Raw genomic sequence first — 27,219 nt, forward strand, 5'->3', positions numbered from 1 at the left:
ACAAATTCTGAAAATTTTTTAATCAAAATAGATATATAAACAACAAATCTAATCAATAAGTGCTTTTGAAGATATTCAAATCTGCGAAAAATACAGATTTTCACTCGAAAAGGGTTAGTGGTGCTATTATTTTTTTCGGCATTTTTACGACTTTTTTGAGAATTTTTTGAATTATATAAAAACGATTAATATTTTTGGGATAATTCTGGCTTGTTGCGATTATTAATTGTTTTCTGCTTACATACAAGAAAAAAGTAGATCAATACATTGATAAATGCACCTAGGAGAACTTCTTAAACTTTGCGTTTGCAAGTGGTGCTATTTTATTTTTCGCAGCTGTATATTACATATAAAGTTTATCAGATAAAATATATTTGTTGCGGTAAGCCATTCGAACTTGTATAACATAAATTCAGAAGACACCTTTTGCATATGCTCCGCAAGAGGACCCTAAAAATAGAAGCCATTGGTAAATGCCATCGAAGCTGTTGAGTCAATCGGCTTCGATCATTAGTGGAGGTCATTAAAGGCCTTAAATCGGCTGCATAAATGTGCCAGATACTACGACACACCCCTCGGTGTAGCCCAATGCTAATGCCATCGGAAGTGCCAGACATCAAGAAAGGAAAAACGAAAATTCACGTAAAAATAAAACTTGAAATACCATTAAAAATGTATCCGTGCCTCGACCTCAACTCCAACTGATAGAGAGGGCAATAATTTCATCAACGGCAGGCAACTCTACGCGTATACGGCAGCATATGGACTCTATCCAGTTTGATATTATAAAGCCGAGATTATATTTTATGATTCGTAAATTTTATTATTTAACGAGCCTAAAGGAAGATTAAAGTTATATAATGAATATATCATATGTTCGATATATTTGGTATATATTTTTGTATGTATGTACATATATTTCTCAATTGATTAAAGATATCACCATTGTCAAAGGTTAAACTTGGTAGCAGATGTTTTAAAGCTGCTTTTCATTTTTGTGCCATTAGCTATTGTTATTTTATTTATTTATTTATTTATTTTTTTTTTGCCTATTTTTCTGGTCTATGCCACATTTGCCACTTGGCCAATTTTGGTCATTTTGACCATTTCGGGCCGCGAGCTTTTTCGTGACTAATTAGCGAAATTTTCGACATCATCATCAACACAGAAGACGACCTCGAAACGAGCCAAAAAGGGGCCATCGAGTCGAACAGTTTGGTGTCTAAACCCTTAAGTAGCGCCCATTGGCGCTACTGCTCCGAAGTTCCGATGCTCCATTGTCCATTGTCATGCATATCGCACATCATTCGGCTCTGATTTGAGTGCTTTCCAATTAGAAGCTCGCATGCGATACTATAGCGCCCGCCGTCTCTGGCGCAACATGCGCAAATGTTCCATATGGGCCTATAACATGATGATACCCTACACACGCATGCATGACCAAGTGGGGTATATATGGCGGTAAGAGAAATACTTGAGCGAAGGTATTTCTAGTTTTGGCTTTTAAAATTTACATGTTAAATTATGAGAAATATTAAATGGTAATATCAATGAATATTTAAGCTAAATCAAATTAGCTCATCTTTATATGGGAAATTAAATATTTTTATACCGACGCAGTATAAGATTCATATTATATTGCCTACTTCAGTCATATTAATATACATATATCTATAGATACACCACATACATAATTAAATGGATTTTTGTACAGGATATATGTTAGTTCATACATTAGATGACACAGCATTCTTATTGGATTTTATTTGTGTTTTTGTTGTTGTTGTCTGCAGCGCAGGGTAAAACGCGCCAAGCACTCGGGCACAAACGAAAGGAGAGCCGGCGCGAGCGAGAGTGGGAGAGAGTTTTTCGAATGGAAATTCATAGACGGGAAAATAAGTGAAAGAGAGAGGCAGACGTGAAGAGAGAGAGAGAGAGCAACAGAGGAATAGACAGAGAGTGTGAGAGCGCGTGCAATTGAGAGCGGCAGAGTGCCGTTGTCTGCTTGCTGTTGCGTATCTGCCCGATACAAAGCAGAGCGACACGATGCGTCGCTGCCGCGGGCGCTGCTGCTGCTGCTGCGAGGCAGCTAACTGTAAGATCGGCGAGCGTATAGCGGGCTGCCGGCGCCTGTCGGACTTCTGAATCATTGTGCAATTTCTCGTCGCGTACACCGGACGTGCCACTGCCACAAGCAGCAGTAGCAGCAGCAAACGTCGCGCCCTCGCGAGACGTTTAACTATTTTTTGTTGTTGTTCAATTTTTGAATACACGCGCGCGACTGTGTTTGTGTGTGAGCGTGTATGTGTGAGTATCTGCTCCACATTTTCATTTATTTTTCCTAAATATTTGTTTCATTTTTTTTTCATTATTTCGAATGGTGCAATTTATAGTATTTTTTTGGGTTTCTTGATTATGCAGCACCAATCGAATACCAAACCAAAACAGCTCTCTATATATAGTTTATAAAAAGATATACATAGATAGAGTGAGTGAGTGTGAGAGAGAGAGAAAGAGTGCGAAACAATGTATTTGCCAAGCGAAAACCAAATCTAAAATCACATTCAATCTAGAAGCGAATCCTTTTTTTCTGTGACTCTGTGACTTAACACTATGAAATTGTGGAAATCCAAGAAGCCCATCGGCGGCTGTGTGCCGGGCAAGTCGAGCGCACTCAAGCAGGAACAGGAGCTGTCCAGCAAACAGCTGCAGCTTCAGCAACAACAACAGCAGCAACAGGACTCCAATGCCATTGCGCTGGCGCCCATGTTATCCGGTAAGCTCCACTTGACATAATACAAATGCACCACGACCTGCTATATAGTTCGATCTGTTGGCCGTATTCAGTCTACTTCTGTCTTCCTATTCTGTTTTATGTCTCATTTCGATTTCCCGTCGCTCAGGGTTATCGCGTTTCCGCTCAAGGTGCCGCCTCCCAAAGTGGCCCTCGAGTGCTTCTAATAAGTTTTCCACGTTTTTCCCATTTTGTTTTGTTTTTCGTTGTTTTTTTTTGTATAGTTTGAATTTCTCAAGCAGAACGCAGTGCAGCACGCATTTGTATCTGTATCTGTATTTGTATTCGTATCTGTATCTGCATCTGTATCTGTAAGATACATTTACTGTACGCTGACGCTGGGCCGCTTGACGACTTGGCCGACGCTTTTCAGCAGCCAACATCTTTGACATTTTCAATTAAAAATAATTGCTCGCATTTCGTTTTCATTTCAAAAGCTAAATTTTCACTGCAATTTGTCAATTTCATCTACTGTGCATTGGCCCAAGCGCACATGTGTGTATATGCGTGTGTGCGTGTGTGTGTGTGTGGGCATGGAAATGGAGTCTCATTGACCTGACCACAGATTCTCCATTGAGTTATGGCAGCGGAGTAAAAGTTTCAGTTGCAATTAGAGCCAATAACAAGCCCAAGCGGGGCTCGAATCGCGATTTGACAGATGGCAAACCATTTGGTTAGCTCCGAGCGTGGAAAGTGCACAAAATGTTGTCGAAGTGAAGCAAATGGAATAGTTATATGTTAACGCAATGTTAAGTTGCCGATATGCCTAGCTTTCTTATTTAGCATTAATAGAGCAGCTTATGAATTTTCAATTCATATTTAGAAAACTATGAAATTGAGTTTAAATGTTAATTAACATATACATGTACTATTTTGATCTGCTTAACATTAACATAAGTAACTTAGGTATTATATGTCTTAAAGTTCTTAAAGTATCTAACGGACTGTCATTGAAGATACTTCTGTCAATATACTGTAGCATAAATTGTAATATCATCAAAGCTTAAACTATAGGGCTAGTAAGTCAAGCTTAGCTAAGAAAATGTATATGCAGTCTAAGTTGATCACTAAGATATAGATTATGTACGATTCACAGTTAAAATGTTGACTTAACAGCGCAAACTTTACAGCTAACATTTAATAGTGAGTTAACATGAAATGATGCTGTTAAGAAGATACTTAAGTTCGTATAGAGATACAGTATCTTAATGTCTTAAATTCTTAACTAAAATTAAGCAACTTTAAAGAATATTCAGTTGAAGTTGGCTAACAGATGCAGATACATACACACATGTATCCATAAAAACGAAGCTTCGCCTTGCGCTCTGTGCAACTGTAGAAGAGCAGCACGATTCACGATACACGACTCACGACGCACGACTCACGAGGCAGTTGCTGGTGTCGCATTTGCAAAGATTGAGCTGGAAGAGTTATGGCACATATCGTTTAACCCGGCGACCGGGCTGCTCAGCTTTAGCCGAACTCTGTTAATGAATGAAAACGAGATGCGCAGCACCAGTCGCTTGCATCTGTATCTGTGGCTGTAATTGTGTATCTTTGTATCTGCATGTGGACATTAACGCATGCAGCATAGCGGGCAGCCAGAGCCGAGGAGCTGCTGAATGTCGTGGGGCGAGTGTGTGTGTGTGTGTGTGTGTGTGCGTGAGTGTGTGTAAGCTTAAATTGCATTTGATGAATTTATGGCATGGCAAGCGTAATTAAGCATTTAATTAAATATTTTGTGATGCGGCGCATTGTTGGCCACGCCATTCGCTTCCATACAATTTGCTAGCCTAATCTGCTAGAGCGGAATGCCACACAGATTGTTGCGTTGGCATGCCAGTGTGTGTGTGTGTGTGTGTGAGTGTGTGTGACTGACCCAGCTCCTCGCTCTTAGATTAAACTGCGCGCAATAGCTAAAGATACAAATTGAGTTGCAGCTCGTTGATACAGATAGATAGATACATTTGTAACACCCCCGCTCGAGAATTGTCGCACTGCTAAGCAGGGCCAAGGAGCGGCCACTCAGCATGGATGGCTGGCCAGATGTCACTTGTTTACACAGCAGCAACAACTACAACAACTACAACAACTACAACAACAACGACAGCAGTTTACTTAACACTCGACCGTGTGTAAACAAGGCCTGAGAAAATGTAAAGGTGCACAATGTCAATGCACCAAATGGTAGCTCAAATCAGCTGCCTCTGCCCCCAGTTCCTGCCACGGCCCCTGCCCCTATCGCTGTCCCTACGACTGCCCCATTACCCCTACCTCCCTGCCGCTCAATCTCACAAAAACTAACCCTTAGCCTATTTCATATTCAATTTTTATAGCTCACATTAAGCACTCATCAAAGTAGCTCGGAAATACTCAATGTTCGCTATCAAATCGAACATTTTTGTTGTGCCACATAAAAAAAAGTGACATGGATCGAATGCTACATCTACATCGAAAACATGTTGAAGATTTTCCGTTTGTCGAGTCAGATGAATTGAAATGATTTGACATATTCTTCAAATATTAGACCATAAGGTTGCTTAGCTGAATGGAATTATTCAATGTTAATACACTGTTAATGTTGAAGTTTAAACCTTAAATCAATGATCAATGTTAAAATAATGTTAAATATCTCAACAGTACTGCCTCAGAGACTTGCACCATTAAGTCGGCGACCATTGATAAAAACACTTCACATTTTCTATCAACGAGCACTTGGATTAAGAAACTCTAACACTTGACATTTGACTGTCAACAAAATTATTTCACATACTAACATTTTTTTTTTTAGAATAAGCATGCAACAATTTCTATTCATGAAATTATTGATTGAGGATCTTTAACATATGACATTAACTGGCACTGTTAAGGCGCTGTTAATTCAGTGACTGTTACCAGAAGGTGTCACACTTACCTTTCTTCAATATTTGGCATTTGCTGTCACTGTTAACTTTAACATTTACCGCTTATGTTAGGGCGCTGTTAACTTCTTGAATGCACGCCACAACTCTTTGGAATGATTTGTTAGCAGCATAAATGAATTAATCAGATTTAATAGTTGTTATCGGATGTGTCTATTCTATTTCCGACTGCGGCCCACTCGAATAACTGAAACACACAATCGGCCGAACGTGTCCAACTGCCACTAAAAGACGTCCAGGAAATTATGGAATTCGTTGTCGCCCGATAAAATTAAAATTAGAACAGCAAATTCGATGCGATCGACAGTTGGGAGATGCGCTCGAGATATAAAATTCGTGTTGCCGCTGCAGATACAACAGATGCAAATGTATCTGCAGCGTGTGCTTGGCTTTTAACGAGTTGCATGATTAATTCCAAAGGTTGGGAGAATGTAAAATGTGAAATGGGAAATGCCAAATGAAATCATGTTCGCAATGCGGATGGGATATGAAAAAAAAAACTGACACAGATCATAATTAATAGAGAAATTAGTTTTATGATCCATAAATTGAGTTGAACAAATTTACAACAGATTTCCCAGATATATAGATAGATATAAAGATATCTAGATATACATATATATGTATATATAGTATAGTATTTACATTTATTTATAGCACTTATTGGTGGCACATTTGCCATGGCTGGGAATTGTTTCCTGCTCGTCGAATCCATCAACAGGTCATTTAAATTGTTTGCGACACTTTATGGCTGATGGGTTTATGTCGACTCTGGGATGGAGCTGGAGCTGGAGCTGGGGCTGGTCGTTGTTGGCCGGGAGGGTTGCTCTGCATGCAGAGTCATTGCAGTTGGCGTTGCAATAAAAATCTCTCTCATCTCCTGCTGCTTGGGGTTTATGAGTTTAGCTCTAGGGACTTTCATAATGCTCACCAAGTACTTGCTCTCTCACTCTGTCTCACTCTCAACTGCATGGGGGTTAGTTGCGGGATTTGGGGCTGGCTGGCGTTCTGGCGGGGGCACAGACAAGATGACGCGTCACTGGCAAATGGATAAACATTAAAATTTGTTTTTCCCTTTTCGACAGAGACATGTGAAAAATTGCTGAAATGCCACGATTTGAGGCAATCGAACATTTTCTTGCATGCCTCTGTGTGTGTGTGTGCGTTCAATGTTTGTTTTTTTCGCCAAGCATAAACAAAAGCGAAGAGCTGCTGCGGCCATAAGTGCGGTAAGAGCCACAAAAGTTGCCTCAATACACAATTTGACGCAATTGAAACGAAATGAGCACAGGCCGAGCGCAGGGCGGGGCGGGGCAGGGCAAGTCCCTGTGGCAATTGCAGCATTTGCTTTTTTCTTGTTTATGCAACACACACACATAGACACAAAGACACAGAGACACGGACGGAGAGACAGCTGACAGTTCCGGAGGGTGATGCGTTTACGTTTGGTGGCAAATCCTTTCGGGTGTTGCTCTCATTAAGCTGCCACACACCAAACGGAAGCAACAATGGGCGACAACTGCAACAACAACAATAACATAAACAACAACAGCTGTGAAAGTAGAAATGTTGCAGCCAACAGCTAGCAAAGCTGCGGCAAATGGCATTGACTGCCATGCGCACAGTGGAGCTAACTGAACGAATTGCATGCGGAATTGATAGCTAAATAAATAATTAATGATTAATTAACTAATTTGATGTGGATTAGTTCTCCTGATTATCTTTGATTGATTCCTTTCGAATAATTTTTTACATATTGAGATCATCACTATGTTTTTTTTTTCTTTTTTTAACTTTTATTACTACTAGTACTACTACAATTACGACTACTATTACTATATTTACTACTACTACTACAATTACTACTACTACTACTACAATTACGACTACTATTACTATATTTACTACTACTACTACAATTACTACTACTACTACTAAAACTACTACTACTAGGACTACTAGGGACTACTACTACGACAAGGACGACTACGACGACGACAAACGACGACGACGACAAGGACTACTACGACTACGACGACGAGGACGACGAAGACGACTACGAGAGGAGAGACGACGACGACAACTACGAAGACGGCCAGGACGACGACGACGACGACTACTACGACGGCGGCCAGGACTACAACGACGACGACTACTACGACGGACTACGACGAAGACGACGACGACGACGGACGACTACGAGGACGACGAGGACGACGATTACGACGAGGACTACGAGGACGACGAGGACTACGAGGACGACGAGGACGACGAGGACTACTAGGACTACTAGGACTACTATTACTACTATTACTACTATTACTACTATTACTACTATTACTACTATTACTACTATTACTACTATTACTACTATTACTACTATTACTACTACTATTACTACTATTAATACTATTACTACTATTAATACTATTACCACTATTACTTCTATTAGTACTACTACCTCTACTACTACATTTTTATATGTCTACCCTATTTTTGCTACTTATTCCCATGGTACACACAAAATATTGTTGCTGTTGTTGCAACAGTTGCAACTGCTGTGGCAATTGTCTGAGTTTTGTTTACATTTCTACGCGAAATTTGCAACAACGACGTCACTCAGCACCACGCACACACACAAACACATATACACATACACACATACATACATATATATTTATATATATAGAAAGTCTATGAAAATGTATTTCGAATTGAAAATACATAAATATTGGGTAATGTCTGCTGCACAGAGAACGCGCATTGTTGATAGCAGCTACTGCATACGCACTTCAAGCTCTTCTACACAAACACATACACAAAGACAGACACACACACACACACACAACAACAACAACAAGGGCTATGGACATTTAATGCATCGTTGTTTGGTCTTGGCAGGAAAAACTGTCACAATTTCAACTTGGCTAAAAATAGCAACAAAAACAAAAGCGAACAAATGAAAATAAAGGGAAATACGCTAAATGCCAGACTAGCACATACCCTGGATAAAAGAATGAGAAAAACTAAAGCTACTAGATCGTTTTATACATTTTCTATGCAATCAATTGACTTATTGTGGAACAGGAAGTATAGAAATTGAATTGAGATTTTTGCAGATTTGCATATGGTTTATATGATGCGATTGATCTTTTATATAGTAACCATATATTCGAAAGTTCTTTCTGCTTTTATTTGCTAGTTTATCTCTTCCTTTGGCTGATTGAATATTATCCCAATTTCCTGCTCCCTTTGCATACAGGGTATTAATGAAAAGAAACAGCCAGCCAAATTATCATTAACAACTTGATCATCATCATGAGCATAGCAGAGAAGGCACACGATTAATGTAATTTGTTGCTGTTGTTTTTGTTTTGCCTGTTGCAAGTTGTTATTGTTGTTGTTGTTGTCGTCTACCGTTTGGATTAATTTGTAGAGTTTGTGGCAGACGGCAGACGGCGACTGCTAGAATACGCGCAGAGACTCCAACTGCAGTCGCCCATCTCCCATCTCCCAGCTCCCATCTCTCAGCTCCCATCTGTCGTCTCCCCAGTGTCGACTCCATCAGCCATTCCCCACACATTGAGCATAATTATTTGTCTGTTGCCGCGGCCATCGCAGCCGCAGCTGAATCTGCATCTGTATCTGTATTTGTATCTGTATCTAAGGCTGTATCTGTATCTGAATCTGGATGCAGCTTCCATAACTTGAATGTCGTCAGTCCTTCGCGATTTTTGTCAACGCCCTCTGCACGTGTTAATTATGAATGTGGAGAATGTTCAGCGAGCTCTCAGCATCTCTTTAAAAGCTATGCGAGCGACAAATATTTGAAATCGAACAGCTGCCAGCTTACAGTTACTGGATATAGCTGAATACCATATAGATAGAGATAGTAAGAGAGAGTAAAAGTGTGGGCCTGAATAAACATTCTTAAACCCTCTCCTGATCCCTTATATTATTTTATACTCCTTTATATTCTCTTATACCTTCGAATATTCTGTTATAATCTCTTTTAATCTTTTATATTCTCTTATACCCTTTTACATCGGTATTATATCACTCTCACTCTAATTCTCACTTTCATTCTCACCCACTCTCGTTCTCACTCTCGTTCTCCCACTCGCTCGAATTCTCACTTTCATTATCATTCTCTCTTCTTCTTTGTTTCGTATTCGTAAACGTTTTACTGCCAACGCATTCGATTGAAAGAGATTGATTGATAATTAGTTTCCTATGAAGTTTATCACTAAGTTAGTCAAAATAGAACGCCCTTAGCAAATAGAACTATCTATCTATATAGTGTAGATAGCTGGGGTGATCTATTACCCATTGATGGCTTCACGTACTACTTTCTCGACTCGCACAGTGCCCAGATGTGGGGCACATGCAAGTTGCTGTGATAAGCTGTTGTGCGATATACAGAGAACGCCTTTCATTATGTCAATAGGGAAATTGAATATCCATTCGAATGGTAATTGCACTGGACTGGAAAAACCTTATCACGTGAGACGCAAAACGAGGAATGAAAAACCCGAAACCAAAACACAATATTGGTTCAGTACGTGCGCTGGCTATGTGACCGGGGATTGGTTATGGGCTATTAACATTTTGGGGCATAAATCTGTGCCCCTAACTGTTGCAAGTACATTGCGGCGCGATAAGAGCAACTGCATGGCAAATAGAATTCGTATACCTCAAGCGTGGCACTGAGAGAGAGTGAGAGCGAGCGAGAAAGAGAGAGAGAGAGAGAGATATATAGAGAGAGAGAGAGAGTGACTGTGGGGGAGGAAACGTTGCATTTGCAAATGAAAATGTTGTGCTGCTTGGGCTCTTCATTAGGAGCTGCCCCTTTGGCTTGGGCATATGAAAGAGTTGACGCCGCGGCGACAACAACTCTTATGGGCATAAATCAATTCTCCTGCCCGCCTGCCCCCCTGCCCTCCTGCGCGCCCTGCAAATTTATTTTGTTCAGCAAAACGGCGTCATAATGAGCGCATATCATACCATATGCACATACATACGCATGCATATATATGTATGTGTATATGTGCATAAATACATGCACGCATGCCTGCATGCATATGTATTGCATGCCTTTGTCTACTGCCACGCAGTCCATTCACAATTAAAACAGGGACTGAGAATGTTCTGTGCTGGAGTCGGAACAAATGAGTTTACAGCAGCTTAACATTGCTTAAAGTGGATGCTATAGTCAAAAGCTTAACATGAGAAAATTAACATGGTGTAGACATGCTGTTATTCAAAAATGCCCAACTGCTGTTTAATATTTGCTTAACAGAAGACTTAGCATGTAGGACGTTAACAGCTGCTTAACATACTGTTATAAAACGGATTTGACTATACATATATTATCAGCTAACAGCAGCTTAACATCCGTTTGATAACAATTGACACAGTATGTTAAGACGTTAACAGCTACTTAACATTCTATGTTATCAAATGGATTTGACCATACATATATTGTCAGTTGACAGCAGCTTAACATCCGTTTGATAACAATTGACATAGTATGTTAAGACGTTAACAGCTACTTAACATTCTATGTTATCAAAAGGATTTGACTATACATACATATATTGTCAGTTAACAGCAGCTTAACATTTTGTTAGTATAGTACGATTTTGATTTCGCAACTGCTGTTCACTTGAACTAGTTCAGGCACTTTGCACATGGCATTCGCATTCGCATTCGCATTCAGCCCTGCATATTGTGTTTTTTATGGGGCTCAACGCATAAATGTCAACGTCTCGCTAAATACTTGAGGATCTGAATGCAGTAGCCCCAACTGCAACGGCAACTGCAACTGCAACGGCTGCATGCCGCATTCATTGCAACACTCCCTTCTCAGCTGAGTTGAGCTGTGAGTTCTGAGTTTTGCTTAGTTCAGCCCATTGCAGTTCAGTTTAGTTCAGTTCAGTTCAACGGCTGTTGCACTTTGGCTGCATCCGCTGCCCTTGCCACACAGTCCTCCAGCCCCCTGGCTCCCCCCACTGCGACTCTTTGCGGCTTTATCAGATGTTGACATTTTTTTGCGGAACCACACTCGAGTTCATTTGCAATAATTGGTTTTTCTTGTTGTTGTCTTCGCCTTTCCCTTTGGGGGCCACACCGACTAGGCTCTGCCCTGCCCTCGCCTCGCCTCGACTCTTTCGACATTTTTGACATACATATTTCTCGGCTCTGTAACTGTCGTCCATTATGAAGTGCCCCGGTTAATGGACACACAAATATTCTGGATTGAGGCGCGGCCACTTACTATTAGGCCCGATTGCCCAGTACACTTGGAGTACTTTAGGCTCTTCGTCGTCTTCTACTCTGCTTGTGCTCTGCTTCTTCTTCATTCATGTTTATTGCGCCAGTGCAGGGAATAACAAACAGTGAGAGCTGTCAATGCAGCCCCATCAACTCGAACGTCAATCAATCGCCACGAATTTCGTTGGCCCACATTGCAGTTATGCGGAACACCTGTCAAATAGAAAGGGGAATGAATGCAGAGCTTCTTTGAGGCAGAGTGGGAATACCTATTCAAGTGAAAATCTATCTTTGTTCCAAAGTCTCGGAGCTAAAAATGTTTTTAACATACATTAGCTAACCAAATGATTGTAGGTTGAAGTTTTCTTAGGATGTGGATAAACATTTCGCGAGAGAGATGGAGAGAGACAGAGACAGAGAGAGAGAGAGCGAGCGAGAGTGAGAGAGAGCAAGAGAGAGAGAGGGAGAAAGCAAGCAAGCTTGAGATAAAAATTGTAAAGAAGAAAGGGACAGAGGAGGAGCAAGAAATGTAAGGAGGGAGAGAGAGATATATTAAGAAAGAGATAGATAGATAGAGAGGTTTCAAGAGAGTGCTAGAGAAAGAGATCAAATCATACCGATAGAAAAACACGTAGCCGGACAATGCGAAACTATATAGGGAAAGGAAAGGCATACATATAGAGAAAAATAGTGGGATACATAGAGAGACAAAAAAGAGGGATGGCAAAGGTGAGAAAGAGAGAGAGAGAGAGAAAATGAAAGAGAGAGAAAAGGAAAGACAGAGAGAGAGAGAGCCTCTAATGAAAGAATGTCCAATTTTCAGATGAAAAGGCAGTTGGGAATGCCCCTAATGAACTCATTTAGTCAAAAGATGCTTGCAACATATTGAAGATTATTAACAGATGTATGCAGACATATTTTAAAGGGTGAAGCAAACGAGCATCATAAAGTCTTCTTCGAAAGAAAGGGAGAGAGAGAGAGAGAGTGAGACGATAGGGGAAGTTCCAGTGCTGTTTGAGATTTTGAATGATGTCTATTTTCAAAGTAAATGTGGCAAAGCGTCCGCTGGAATGTCTTGTTGCAAATGTGCCGCAAATGCAAACAGAAGCGACCCCCAGCGCAGCCGTCAGTCTGGCAGTCAGTCAAGCCGTCCCTCAGTCCGTCAGTCCGTCAATATGTTAGCTGAAGTTGTTTTCTTGGCGCTTGGGCGGCCTTCAAGTGCTGCCATTCAATTGTCCAACTGTTTTGTCTATTTCAAGTGATTCGCGATCTGCGATCTGTGATCTGTGATCTGTGATCTGTTTAATTGCCAGGATTAGGCATATAGCCAGGAAGTTGGCATTGCCAACTAGCTCCCATGCAACGTTGCGGCTGAGCGCAATTTCCGCCTTGCAACATGCTGCGCGCAACTGTCGCCGATAAATTTAACTGCAACTGCAACAGCGGCTGGCAAATGCCAAAAAGCGTTTGCATGCGCTGCGAGCTGCGAGCTGCGAGCTGTGAGTTGCGAGTTGGCCATAAAATCGAGCGGACAGCCATAACCAAAGGAAAACACCAAAATAGTTTTTAATGATTGCCAACACCCACTCCCCAGCCCCCTACGCACCACAGTCAGCCATGCAGCCAGCCAGCCCGCCAGCCGGTCCATGGGCAGATGTCTTCTGAACGGAACTGCAAATGGCAATGCGAATTTGCCTGTCAATTTGCAAATTTCCTAATGAAGAAGTCACCCAAAAAGTTTGTCACCCGCAACAAATTGAAAACAACTGGCATGGAACAGAATGGAATGGAACATATGTTCACTGCTAAATGTTAAATTTATATTGTAGTGCCTAGTTCAAGACTTGCACAGCAGAGCAAAATGGAATGGAACAGGACTAGAATAAAAGAAAACGGAATGGAATGAAACGTGATGAGTTGAAGATTTTATTAGTTGAGTTTAATGTAGTTCTAGTGCAAGTGTAGTGTTGCTTTTAAGTTCGACTTGAAGCAGAATAAAATGGAAAAGAAGCAACTAGCATGGAACGGAATGGAATGGAAAAGATCTGCAATGTTAAACGTTATATATCATTGGAATGAAACAGGCTACTATTCATGCGACAGTTGAAGAAGTAGCGGCTGATTGATAATGAAACAAAATGGAATGGAACAGTCGAGTTAAGTGAAATTCTGGCATTAAAAAATTCGATTTTCGACTCTTATTTGTCCGAAACTAATTCTGATACGTACAAGAAAATTAATGAGGAAGATGGGAAAGAGATTTTCACAAATTATTTATGCAAACTATTTAAATAGAATAGATTTTCGCTGTCATCTGGCGTTTATATTGAAATATATAACATCTTCGGCTAGCCATCGATGAAAAGTCTGCGATAGCGTCACAAAAAGTTTTTGAATGGCAAAAATACGACTAGATCTACATAATCATATGTGTGTAGGTCTTTTTATATATGTACATATATGTAAGCATAAACACATATATATATATATATGTATATATCTGTAGTATAATTGAAACTAAGCGCAGACATGATTTCCGCTCGGCGTATCCAATGAATTATGTCAAAAAAGCAAAATAAAAGAAAATCAAGAGGAAAACGTGCAGCAGCTCGTGGAAAATCAAAATGAAAAGCCGCACAAAAATAGCAAAAACAAAAAACAAAAAGCGTCAAAAGAAAAAACAAATAGAACTGAATAGAAGAATTGTAAATATAGAAATGTAAAACTGTAAAATGACTTCAAAGCGAATGGGCACAAAAGGAAGCAAACAAAATGTCAGAAAGTGCAAAAAGCAAAAGAAGCGCTAAAAAATGGCAACACAAAATAGATAAAAAAGCAAACACTGTCTCAAAATCTACACATGAAAACAAGTGTTTGACTAACAGATACCCTGTAATAGCATTTGATATTGCAACAAGACTTTTTAGCTGTGAATACTTTAGAAGCTCTAGAATACTAATGAAGCCATGATATTTCGATGTATGTCTATTAAATTTATCGAGAATCTCCAAAATCAACAATTTGATCAACAAATCGATGGATAATTTAAATAAATTGATCAATAGCTGTAATTAAGTTGATCGATAACTGTATTTGAGTATTTAACAAATTTATCGATAATTCGACACAAGTTGATTGATAATTAGTCAAAAGCTTATCGGCAATTAATTACACATTTATCGATAATTATACAATGAGAATGTATTCATGTCCCTATGCTATGTGAACTCTTCTTAGACAAAGCTGACCTCTGACCTATACATATATATATTGGCATATATTGATTATAATCACATACCTATTTGGGTATGACCACATCCTTACCATATACATATACCAATACAATATACCCTATTTGGCACTGTTAAAAAGTCAAATAAAAAACAAGCAATAAAATATGTACATGCACTCTATAAGGATTACGGATATACATATATACGGATATGGATATACATACATACATATATGCATATATATATTATATATATGCTCACATCTAATATACATATATATTAACTCTCTGTGCCATATAATATATCTGAATCGGTACGCAAATGTATCTGGGCAAATGTATCTTGCAGATACATTTTGTTGTTGTGCTTGGCAAATGAAGCGAAACGCACAAAATTTTAACGTTACGTTTTTTAGCTTCTCCGCCCTTGCCTTTGGCTTATGCTGTTTTTATACTCATTCACGAAAGTGAATCAGTATATTGGTTTTGTGCAATGTCCGTCTTGCTGTCCGTCCGTCTGTCCGTCTGTCCGTCTGTCCGTCCGTCCGTCTGTCCGTCTGTCCGTATGAACGCAATCTATTTCGGCGCTATTGAAGCTAGAGACTTGAAATTTGGAACACATACTCGTGTATATCTCCGATTTATAAAGTGTTAAAATTTTCCCGATCCGCCCACTAGGGGCGTGGCAAATCGGAAAATGCATTTTCCCATATACCAGAAATCATGTTTGTTGAAGAGCTAGAAAGCTGAAACTTGGTATGTAGGTCCGCGTTGACCACCCAAGATCACGAGCTATGGCGGATATATCTACGCCCATTGGGGGCGTGGCAAATCGGATAAAACTATATCTCCTAAAGTTGTAAACCTAGAATGCTGAAATTTTGCACGTCAGCTAATGGTATGATTCTATAAAGTCTGAAGATAAATTATAAGTCTACGCCCGTTAGGGGCGTGGCAAATCGGACCTGAAGATATAGTGATTTTTAAAATTCTCCTATATTTTGGACACTATTGATGGCAGAGACCTCAAATTTTGTATATATATTCATTCAAACTTTGCAGTTAGGGTAACGTTATCTCTTTCTAAAAACTGACCAAAAATGAGATGTCTACGCCCAGTTGGGGCGTGGCAAATCGGAAAAACCTGTATATTCTACAGTATTAAAACGAAACTTAACTACTAAATTGTTGATGGGATGTGAATGAGTATTCCGCAGTCGGTAACGCCCGACTGCAACGTTCTTACTTGTTTTTTTTTGCTTTTTTTTGGTTTTTCTTTTTTATTTATTGTTGTTATTTTAGGTTTTTTTATTCCGCCTAATTATTGTTTTTGTTTTTCATACTCGGGCGGGCATTAAGAAAAACTTTATGCGCCATTGAAGCGTTCGAAAATAAAAGTCGCGTCCACAGCGACCGCCGTTTACGTCAAAGTTGTTTTGCCTGTGTGTGTGTGTGTGTGTGTGTGTGTGTGTGTGGCTGTGCTGGGGCTGAGGTGCGCGTCTGTTGTTGCTCGGCTATGGCCCCACATGGAGCGCAACGCCGCAATTGTTGCAGATCGCGCATACGCCGTGTGTCGCGAGAACAACATTGCCACATCACCAAAGAAAATGTTGCCAGACAGCAACAGTATGAAACAAATGAGAGAGACAGAGATAGGGAGAGAGAGAGAAAGAGACTTCAGTTGAAGTTGCTTTTGTGTTTACTTAAAAAAAACAAATAATAGAAAATTTGGAATAAAGAAGATTTATGTGCTAGTTTCGGTAGATTTACTTGGAGAATAGCAAAGTAGGACAGATAGCGAAGAAAGATAAAGAGAAGAATATCCAATAATATAATTAATATAAATATTGAAATTGCTTCAAGAAAATGTTTATAATGTTGAGGATATGCATACTGAAATGAAGACTGTTCTATGCTTTGATCTATTTACGATTACTCTTCTGAGTATCTGGGCTTTGCTTGATTTCTATGGCAATCTCATTATTTATTGGCTTTTACAACACTTGCATTAGATTCGACTCAATGAATCTAAGTTGCAAATAGATGAATTTCTCGATGACTTTGCTCATTTAACGCGCCAACTGCTTGACTTAAGGTACGGTGCCGGTAGCTGTGTCTCTACATTCAAATAGAACTTCAAGAGCTCAGCCTACTAAATAATATACTACTACTACTACTACTACTGCTACATATATACTACATAATATACTCGCCTATATACGAGGTACTTCACACAAACGCAGCGCCGCGCCATCTGGTGAGGCGTGCAAAAACAAGAAAAGACATGAAAAATTCATAAAGATTAATTAGTTTTGTTTTTCTTCGAATTTCCGTTTTTTTATGCTTTTATGTTCATTTGTTTTTGGTTTTGTTCGATGGCATTTTAATTGAAACACTGAAGGTCGTTGGCTTTGTACGAAATTTTTTGGTGTGACTCGATGGCAATTATTGGCCAGGTGGGCGTGGCGTGGCGCGGCCCATAAGGGCATGCTGTTCTACGTCAGCCGGAAAGGCTAAAATTCCATGGCGAAACGTCTGCAGCTCGCTTTGATCTGCTTTTGGTTAGTTTTCTCTGCTGTAATATATAGTATATATAAAATTTGTTTTTTATTTTGTGTTTGTTTTTATTTTCGGTTGATGAATAAATTAAGAAATGCATGGAGCCCCCAGCCCCTCATATAGTTCCCTTTGAGTGCAGGCTTTTCGCTGCGGTTCTCTTTGACAGCCGTTGGCAAAATTATGAGCGGCGTAACGGCACTGCATGTGTGTGTGTGCGTGTGTGTGGGTGGGTTGGGTGCTGCTGCGGTCAATGAACGTCTTTGTCTGGCGAACACCTTTGATGTTGATTTGCTGCCATATGCTGATATATACGTTTGCCCGCTCTTCATTTCATTCGCAGTTGACCGAGCGATGAGCCCCGCGCAATCCGAGGACTCCGGACTGGCACCGGAACGCGGCACAACCTATGCAACGATCACGCTGCCACGCAACGCTCTCCATTTGGCAATCAGTTTTGCAGGTAAGTGGAAAATGGATGTGGGAAATGGGAATGGGAAAGGGAAACTGTTTATCGAAATTATTCTTGTTAGCAATTTTCCCAGCTGCAATAATTCTGAGGGCCTCTCAGATGGAAACCAGAAGCCCGCATCAGCCAAATATTTGATTGCTCAATTAGAAAATCCTATTTCTGACAGCTGTCAGCTGAAGTTGAAATTGATTGAAAGATTTTTCAATTATTTCATAATTATGTTTGTTAGATCTAATTGAGAAGTTGAAGCCAAGGGTTGCGATTGACTGAATAAATAATAAACATTCACAATAGATTCACAAACTTTTTTAAAGGCTTAGCTAGGCATGTGATATGAGAATAGGGGCTATGATTAATGCTCAGGGTATGTTTTTTTTTTTTGGTTTATCTAGGAAAAAGTAAAAGCTAGATCAGTTGATGGCCGAGTATAGAAATATATTTGTATAGTATGTAAATCAATTCATTAAGTTGTCAGCCTTCGATCTCTGCAGATGCCAAACACACTCAACTTAAGCACTTTTCGCTTGAACGCAATTGTAAACATTGACTTAACATTGGCATTAACATTAACAGAGACGCTGCAACATGGAATTGCTAGCTGTCAAATATATGAGTGAGCGCTGTTTATGTTTGCTTGTTTTTGGTTTTGGACTGATATTTGAGTTTGCTATGATGTAACTTGTAGATACTGCATAAGTATCTGGAAGATACAAAGCAAAGTGCTGCTTGAAGATACAAAAAGAAGGTCTAGAAGTTGCAGCATAGTAAATATAAGATAAATGTATTTAAGCGATACTTATAATTGACTCAGAAGACACACGATAAAGTATCTCAAAGATACATCTATAGTATAAATACTGTAAATAAAATTATCTTAGAGATACGCATCATAATAATACATATGAACAAGCTGATTGAATTTAATGCATAAATGTAATATACATACTACCCCAACTACCTCCCTACGACCGCTCCTTGTTTCTCAGCCTTTCATTAAAGATACTTTTTGAAGTTCCTTCGGCTCTTGAAGAACTATTGAGTTAGAGAAGCAATTTATTTGGCATGCCTATGAAACGGGCTGGGCCTGCTTCAATTTGCGGTTGTAGTTTAATTTCTATATATTTGCGTTTAGTTTTTTCTCTTTTTTTTTGGGTCGGTCTTGATCTCCAGCCAAAAAGTGGGCCGATGCGATTTGAATGCGGAACGCGTTTTCGTCGATAACGCGGCGCAGCGTTTGCCGACGACGCAGCCGTCGTCGTCGTCGTCGTCGTCGCCGCTGCCAAAATAAATCATCATTTCAATCTGCCGTCGACTACGCCCCCGCCCCCGCCCCTCCTCAGCGGGCGTGGCGAGTCTGTCGACTGCCAGACATTATAATACATATTTCGCTGGCGGACGTAGATGTTGTCTGTAGTCTAGAAATTTTATATCATTTGCCCTGACTAATCTCATCACTGCGCCAAGGCAAGCGGCTAGAAAGAGAGCGAGAGAGAGAGAGTGAATGAGAGGGAGAGTCAGTCAGTCGAAGCTTAACCCTAGCATAATTCAGCTGTGAGCCAGAGTCTGGACGTCTGACGTAAGCTTTTGGTCGATGACGTCTTGTCCTCGCCTTCGATTATGTTAGCCGTAATGCAAATGTGGGTGGGGCGGCGGCAGCGTCAGGGGCATTAGCAGGGTGCCCTGCTCCCCCTGCGCCCACACTCCTCCTCTGGTGCTTTTTCGGCCTGGCAGCTTGCCAGCGACCGCACATGCACCTCGCCATGGCTGCCCTCTGGCGCGTTGTTTGTCATAACAACAAGTCGGCCAGTCGCTTTTTAAGCATACATTTATTTACGAGTAGTTTTTCTATTTGTTTTTGTGTTTTTTTTTTTTTTTTTTTTTTTTCATTTCTGTAGTTCTTTTTTTTTCTGTTATTTTTTTTTACAATTTGATTTGGTCAGAAGACGCGACTGCGTGCGTCTGACGAGCCGTTGACAGAATTGGTAATGGAGACCAAGGCAGCGCACAGCAGATAGGCAAACTAACAACCAACATATCTGAAACCATGTGGCTGTATCATAAACTATATATTAACTAAGTGAGATTGAGTCATAAAAATTATTTGTATAGAAGTCAGAAGTAAAACTCGGAGCTAAATTGTAAATGAAATCTATTTATCCTAGAGCAAGACTCCAAATGGAATCAGGTGCCAGGTAACGGTAAAGTAAGAACCCTGCCCGCAATGTTTATAGAAGCCAGGTGGGCTACCTGTTATGGTTAGGCAAAATCCAGAAAGTCTAGCGATTAGATTAATGGGTTTTCCCTTGACTTACACTTGGCATTGTGTTTATTTGAACAGTTGAATGGAGCGGGATTAAGTGCTAATTTGATTTACCCACTCGATTTGTAATACCCACAGAACGCAATGACCTATCGTATCCACCTGTTATTGGCGCACTCAATCCAGTAGGTCATGCGGCCGATTTTCTGGCGCCGGGCGATCGTCTGCACCAGATCGATGGCATCTCAACAATCGGACTGAGCAATCAGAAGATCATGAATATGCTGTGCGCATCCGGAGCGGATACGGGGCCGGCCATCGTGGAGATTGAATACTCGTTGCCCGAATGCAGTAAGTGTGACTCTGTGATTCCTGCTCGCTGATCGATGATCATTGATTGATGATCATTGATTGATGAACATTGATTGATAGTTGTTGATCGATGATTATTTATCAGTGCTTACCTATCTTCGAAAAATGATACTTGATCACTGATCGGTGATTCCAATTGATGATCATTGAGCTATAATTTATCACTGATTGTCAAAAGAAGCTATCTGATAGTAGTTTGCTGATCGCTGATCGATGATGCTTGATCTGTGATCACTGATTGATGATCGTACTTGATAATCATCGATTGTTGATCTCTGATTGCAGATCGAAATATGATCGATTACTGATTGCTAGTCACTGTTCGATAATTGCTGATCAATGATCAGTGATTTCGATGAGTTTTTATCGCTGAACAGCAATACCTGATCACTGATAATCAAACAGAGATACCTATTTACTGGTCTGATCGCTGTTTCTCATGTTTTGCATTTGTTACAGCAGCTTCCCAAAACAGTTTGTATGTCACCTCGAAGCTGGCACAGATCACCGTGGAACGTGAGAGCGGCTGCCTGGGTCTAACGCTGCGAGGTGGTGCCGATTATCCGCTGATCGTAACACACGTCCGCCTGCATGGCCCCGTCTATAAGACCGGCCGGATAAAGCCTGGCGATCGACTGCTGCGCGTCGATAATGTAAGTGTGACCAGTGATCCAAGTGATGGCAAACACCTGCTGACACGATTGCTGACAGATGCTTCCGTTCAGTCATTTCCGTAAAGTATCTCACTCCATCACTCTCTCTCTCTCTCCCTCTCTCTGTCTCTTTCTCTTGCTCTCCTCCGTTGCCTATTTAGATCTCGCTCATTGGAAAGACTTTGGCGGAGGCACAGCAGATCATTAAATGCGGTCACGTTTCCGGCTATACGAATCTAACCATTGAATACGACGTCTCCGTTGTGCAGAGCGTCGAGTTCTCGATGGGCCCGCTGCTCATTGAGATCGAGCGACCCCTCAACGACAAATTGGGCCTGGTGCTATGCAACTACACGAGTACGGCCAGCAGCTCCGCGGGCACAGCCAGCAGCAGCACTGACAAAATCGACGAACTCGCCCAATCGGGCATCTATATAGCTAGCATACTACCCGCCAGTATTGCCGATCGGTAAGTCTGAAAGCAATATAATATCTAATTAAGCCATATATCAAATATATTCCAAGAGAGTCTCTTCCAATTGAAACCCAATTTATTTGAATTGAAGAAATTGAAAGAGAAAGAACAAATTATAAGAAAAAAGTCCCTTACATTTATTTTAGAGATATAGATTACTCAGAGAATAACCTGAACTTTCATTGCAATGCATGCTGTTGCCATATTGTTATTTTGGGCCTGCCTGGCAGCGCTGAAAGCTATCTTGAGTCTTCTAAGAAAACTTAAGTGCAGCACATAGTCGATTTCAGGCAATGTAAGGCACAGATTAGGCAATTCAGAGTTGACAGACTGAGATTTTTATGTGATCTGGCAACACCTTTAACCGATTTGAGTCCCTTATTAAATGCAAATTCAGTAGATTTTCAATTGCAGTCAATCGAGTGCATAGCTTTAGCAATTCAGCGTTGCCACGTCGCCACATTTGCGTAGTCTGGCAACGCGCTCTCAACTTGAGCTTGCCTTAGCTAGCGTGAGAAATCGTGTATTGAGAACCGCCAACTGAATGCGATCTCTGTGTATGTTGCAGCTGCGGCGCCTTATCTGTCGGCGATCAGGTGCTCTCCATTGATGACACCATGATCGAGCACACGGCCTACAGTCCCGACGAGGTGATGACCATATTGGACACCGGCACCGGCCGCGGCTACACACAAATGCAGATCATGCCGGCACATGCGCTGGCGCGACGAGGTAAGTTCAACAGAGACCAAGACTAAAATCAAAGCCAAAACCAAAACCAAAACGAAAACTTGAGCCAAAATGATCCCAGCGCCAGCTCCCATCTGTCGTCTCCATTGGCATTTGGCTCGTCCGTCCGTCGTTCTTTTTTGCTTTTTGGCTATCTAAGTGCTCCAATCGTTGGCCGCTTGTGCAATGCCAAAAGCCACCAAACATGGTGCATTTGAAGGTCTCGTTGCGTGGGCGTTCGGCTAATGAACAGCAGAGGCTGCCAGACATAGAGGCGAGGGCCGCTCGAACAGTTGTTCCCAAATGGAGCTATAGGCAAATAAGTTCATTTTGATGTGGGAGGTAAATATGCTATATACAGCTGATAAGATATTGGCTAAATAAGGAATCCATAACGAAAATTAAATATAGAATATAGCTCTTCTACTTAAAGTAGAGTGTTAAAGTTCTGAAAGATTGAAAATATTGTGAGAGTGTAAATATATGTTTGCATATATTAAATATATATACATATTTTTCTTGAGCCCATTCGGATCAGTATATGTGTCATCATATATTTGACAACTGCTTGGGCTACCCTCGCTCCGAGCACATTGAATGCCAATCAATTTGTATTCGAGGGCAAATGGGAAAGTCGAATAATTCGGGGGGCGACAATGGGCGACTACTTAGGGCCGTAAATTCTTAAGCAAGATCGACGGGGGCAAACAAACAGAGAGCAGTACACACACACACACACACACACACATGCAAGCTAAGCTGTGGATTAGCTGCATTGGACTATTTCTCACACATAGCATCAGCAGCGCATCAGCTGAGGCCGAGCGCTAAAAGCTTTTTGGCCAAGTTCGGGCCGGCAGGATCGTAAATAGTGTGGCTAAGCAACAACAGCTGGGCGCAGTGGTGGGGTCTGGGCGTCTGGGCGTCTATAAATACGGTGGAGCAGCGGCTAATGTGGATTCTTATGCTGTCACATCTTGTTTCTCTTGCATAGGTCACACGACGCTCGGCAGTCCCAAGTATAGCTTCAGCACGCTGGAGTCGCGCAAGTCGTCGGGCAGGCCGGGCCGGCAGCGTTTCGTGCGCAAGAGCTCGCTGCCCCTGGAGGCGGGCGGTGGTGCAGGTGGTGCCGGCGGTGCGCCGGGCAGCACTGTGGCCGCCGTCAGCAATGGGCATGGCAGCAGCCTGTCGGGCGGCCTGTGCCGCGCCGAAAGCTTTCCGGTGCTGCTCGACTGCAGCCAGGGCGCTGGCATTGTGCTCGGCGCAGCGAGCAGCTGTGGACGCGCCGTCAGCATCGCCCAGATCCTGCCCGACTCGGTGGCCGATCGCAGCGGCTGCATCCAGCCGGGCGATCGCATTGTGGCCATCAATAAGATGTACAACCTGGACGCGGCGGCCATGCGGCAGCTGCTCGATGGCCGTGCCGGCGGCGGTGGCCATGCGGCCGCCCACTGGCTGGAGCTGGAGGTGGAGTTCGATATGCCGGACACGGTGGTGCCCTCCAGCGGTGTGTTCAACGTGAAGCTGCTGCGCGCGGGCAAGTGCGGCCTGGGCCTCAGCGTGAGCGGCTCGAGTCACGGCGGTCTGGTCATCTCCGACGTCAAGATGGGCAGTCCGGCTCATCGCTGCGGCACGCTGCGACCGGGCGACATACTGCTGGCTGTGGATCAGCATCCGGTGCAGCACTTCAATGTGGATGCTCTGCTCAAGGAGTTGCCCACGGCAACTGCAACCGCAGCAGCAGCAGCAACCACAACGGACTTCACCACGCTGACAATTAAGCGTGTGGTGCTGCCCGACTTTCTGCCCAACCCACCCATCTACAGCAACTGCACCACCGCCGTGGTGGCCGGCGGTGTTGGTGTTGCCGGCGACAATGAGCTCTATAGCAGCGCCTATGTGGCCTCCAAATACGGCGAGGTCAAGTACAACGACTGCATCTCCCTCAAGTCGAGCACGCCGCAGCCGGACTACTTCCGGGCCAACTCGAGTCTCGACGAGACGGGCAGCCTGCAGTCGGTGCAGCTGCGGCATCCGCCCTCCAATGGCGCCTGGCCGGTGGGCAATGGTCGCGGCTTTGCCAACGGCACCGCGAACACGCAGAGCCTGACCACCGAGCTGGCCGAGCAGGAGGAGGACGAGCAGGATGACGAGAATGAGCAGGCCTCCCATTACGGCGGCTACGAGTTGAATCGTTATGCCAGGTGAGTGTCAGGTTACAGTTAAACCATATGCAAATCTCACTAAACTCTCTCTCTCTCTCTCTCTCTCTCTCTCTCTCTCGCTCTCTCGCTCGCAGTGTGGACTGCACTGCTCTGCCGCCGCCCATGGAGAGCAAGGTGTATGGCTCGGCGGCCAGTTCCAGCAGCAAGAGCAGCGGCAGCAGCCTGCATCAGATCATCTTCACAGTGCGTCTGGAGCCGAAGGGCGGCCTCCTGGGCATCACCTTGGCGGGCAGCGAGGACATCACCAAGCCGATCACCATTAGCGGACTGGTCGAGGGTAAGTGCCGATCCACAGCCTGAGGCCACAACTGATCCCAGCTTACCCAACTCCTTAGGCGGCATTGCGTTCAAGAACGGTCAGATCCACGTGGGCGACCAGCTGCTGGCCATCGATGAGCACTCGGTGCAGGGCATGCCTCTGTCGCATGCCACCAGCCTGCTGCATCATCTGGGCGATGTCGTGGACCTCAAGATTTTGCGCAGCCACGACATCAACAGCAGCTCCAGCTGCAGCCTGCCGGCTGCGACGCAGGCCATCTATGCCAAGGTGCAGCGACGTCCGCGCAGTCCATCGACCAACACCGAGGCGAGCGGCAGCAACAAGGATCAGGCGCAATCGCAGCAGCAGCAGCAACAGCAACAGCAGCAGCAGCGCATCTTCCATGTCACACTGCACAAGGATCGAGTCTACGATGACTATGGTTTCTCCGTCTCGGATGGGCTCTACGAGCGGGGCGTCTTCATCAATCGCATACGCAGCGGCGGGCCGGCGGATATATGCGGCCAGCTGAAGCCCTTCGATCGCATCATGCAGGCAAGTGCAGCGGATCGAAGCAGATCGTGAATGCATATATAATATATCCATCTCTCTCCCTCTCTCTGTCTCGCTCAGGTCAATGAGATTAAGACGCAAGACTTTGACTGCTGTCTCACCGTTCCGCTGATCGCTGCAGCCGGCGACAAGATCGAGATGATCATGCAACGCACCGAATGAGCAGCGATTCCCGACCTGCGATCGCTTCTTCTTATTTCTCTTCTATTATTCTTTTTTTTTTTTTTGTAATCTTTAACTAGTTATATTTTAAGTCTTAGCGCTAAGTGCCAATCTTTTGTACCTAACTGATGTCCTCCCGCCCCTCCTCCCGCTCCTTCCCATCGCGATATGCCTTAACTAATTTTAACGACAATAAGTTATGCCAAGTGCCTGCAACGTTTTTTTTCCTAATCTATACAAAGATATACCAACGATTGTCTACCATAACCAAATAAATGAGAGAAAGAGAGATCAAATTGCATCACCGGATGCAGACGGAAAATAATTAATAATTGTACTTTTATTATGTTTTATTTTATATACGAATATACATACATATATGAGAAACCAAACTAAAAACAAAACCAACAAAAAAAAAAAAAAAAAAAAAAAAAAACAATAAACAAGAATTTACTTAAGGTTCGATTCAATTTATTTACATATATACATTGCTTAGGGGAAAATCTGAGCTAAGCTCTTGTTTGTTTAGATTGCAATGGAAGTTTCCTATAAGAGACCCTCAAAGGGCGAGAGAGAGAGAGAGAGAGAGGGAATCAATGAAAGTTATGTGGATAATCAGGGAGTGCGAAAAAAGATAGAAGCAAATAATAAGACATAGATAGATAAACACAGAACAATAGAGCAAGGAGGAGAAACAGAAGGAGATAGCAAAACAGACCGAAACTGAGAGTATTATAGAAACAGAATGATAGAGCGATAGATAGAGATGGAGCCTCACTAAGAAGAGGCACACTGAGGTTACATTGATCCTTACCTTCTGACTCTTAAAATGAAGTAGAAATATTGCTTAAAATACTCCCTTGATCTATGTAATGGTTTCTATGGAGTAATTCTTGACAAGTTTATGTGCTATAAGCATATCTAATTCTGATCTAGATCAGGTACACACAGTCCGTCTTCTAAGTCAGATCTAAGGCATATTTTACATAATGTCTGATCTGCCTGCCGAATTCAACTGTCAGTTAAAGTTTCTGCCAGTTCTCTACGTAAACATGAACCATATGTTAGGTGTAGTTAGGAGCTACCTCAAAGTGTTTGACGTAATTGGAGCTCAACAAATTTCAATCGCTCGCCTATGGGCGTGCTTGGCTGCAGGAGGCTCGTTTGTTGTTGACCTAGTGTTATGTTATTATGGCGTTTGTTTTCGCTGTTTCTGTTTCTCTCCACCCCCCTTGGACTCCACCGGCTGCGTTATTCAATAAT

General features: G+C 42.3%; 1 protein-coding gene across 9 annotated transcripts; it reads left to right on the top strand.

The window, feature by feature from the left end:
- The first annotated feature begins 2,021 nt into the window (after window positions 1-2,021).
- Grip (Glutamate receptor interacting protein) lies at window positions 2,022-26,288 on the top strand. Of its 9 annotated transcripts, none has more exons than XM_089473355.1 (11): window positions 2,022-2,307; window positions 2,574-2,776; window positions 18,120-18,239; window positions 20,647-20,859; window positions 21,340-21,533; window positions 21,695-22,002; window positions 22,577-22,740; window positions 23,732-24,941; window positions 25,037-25,239; window positions 25,298-25,776; window positions 25,855-26,288. In XM_089473355.1, exons 2-11 carry the CDS (start codon window positions 2,614-2,616, stop codon window positions 25,954-25,956), a joined length of 3,156 nt encoding a protein of 1,051 aa, XP_089329481.1. In that variant the 5' UTR covers window positions 2,022-2,307; window positions 2,574-2,613; the 3' UTR covers window positions 25,957-26,288. The 9 variants fall into 9 exon arrangements, with proteins under 9 accessions (XP_089329481.1, XP_089329482.1, XP_089329480.1 ...); XM_089473354.1 differs by having other exon boundaries at window positions 2,023-2,307; window positions 2,394-2,776; XM_018016712.2 differs by having other exon boundaries at window positions 2,023-2,307; window positions 2,422-2,776.
- The last annotated feature ends 931 nt before the right edge of the window (window positions 26,289-27,219 follow it).

This window comes from Drosophila arizonae, chromosome X (genome assembly GCF_054131065.1).
Source record: "Drosophila arizonae isolate 15081-1271.41 chromosome X, UAZ_ARI_1.0, whole genome shotgun sequence".
NCBI lineage: Eukaryota > Metazoa > Arthropoda > Insecta > Diptera > Drosophilidae > Drosophila > Drosophila arizonae.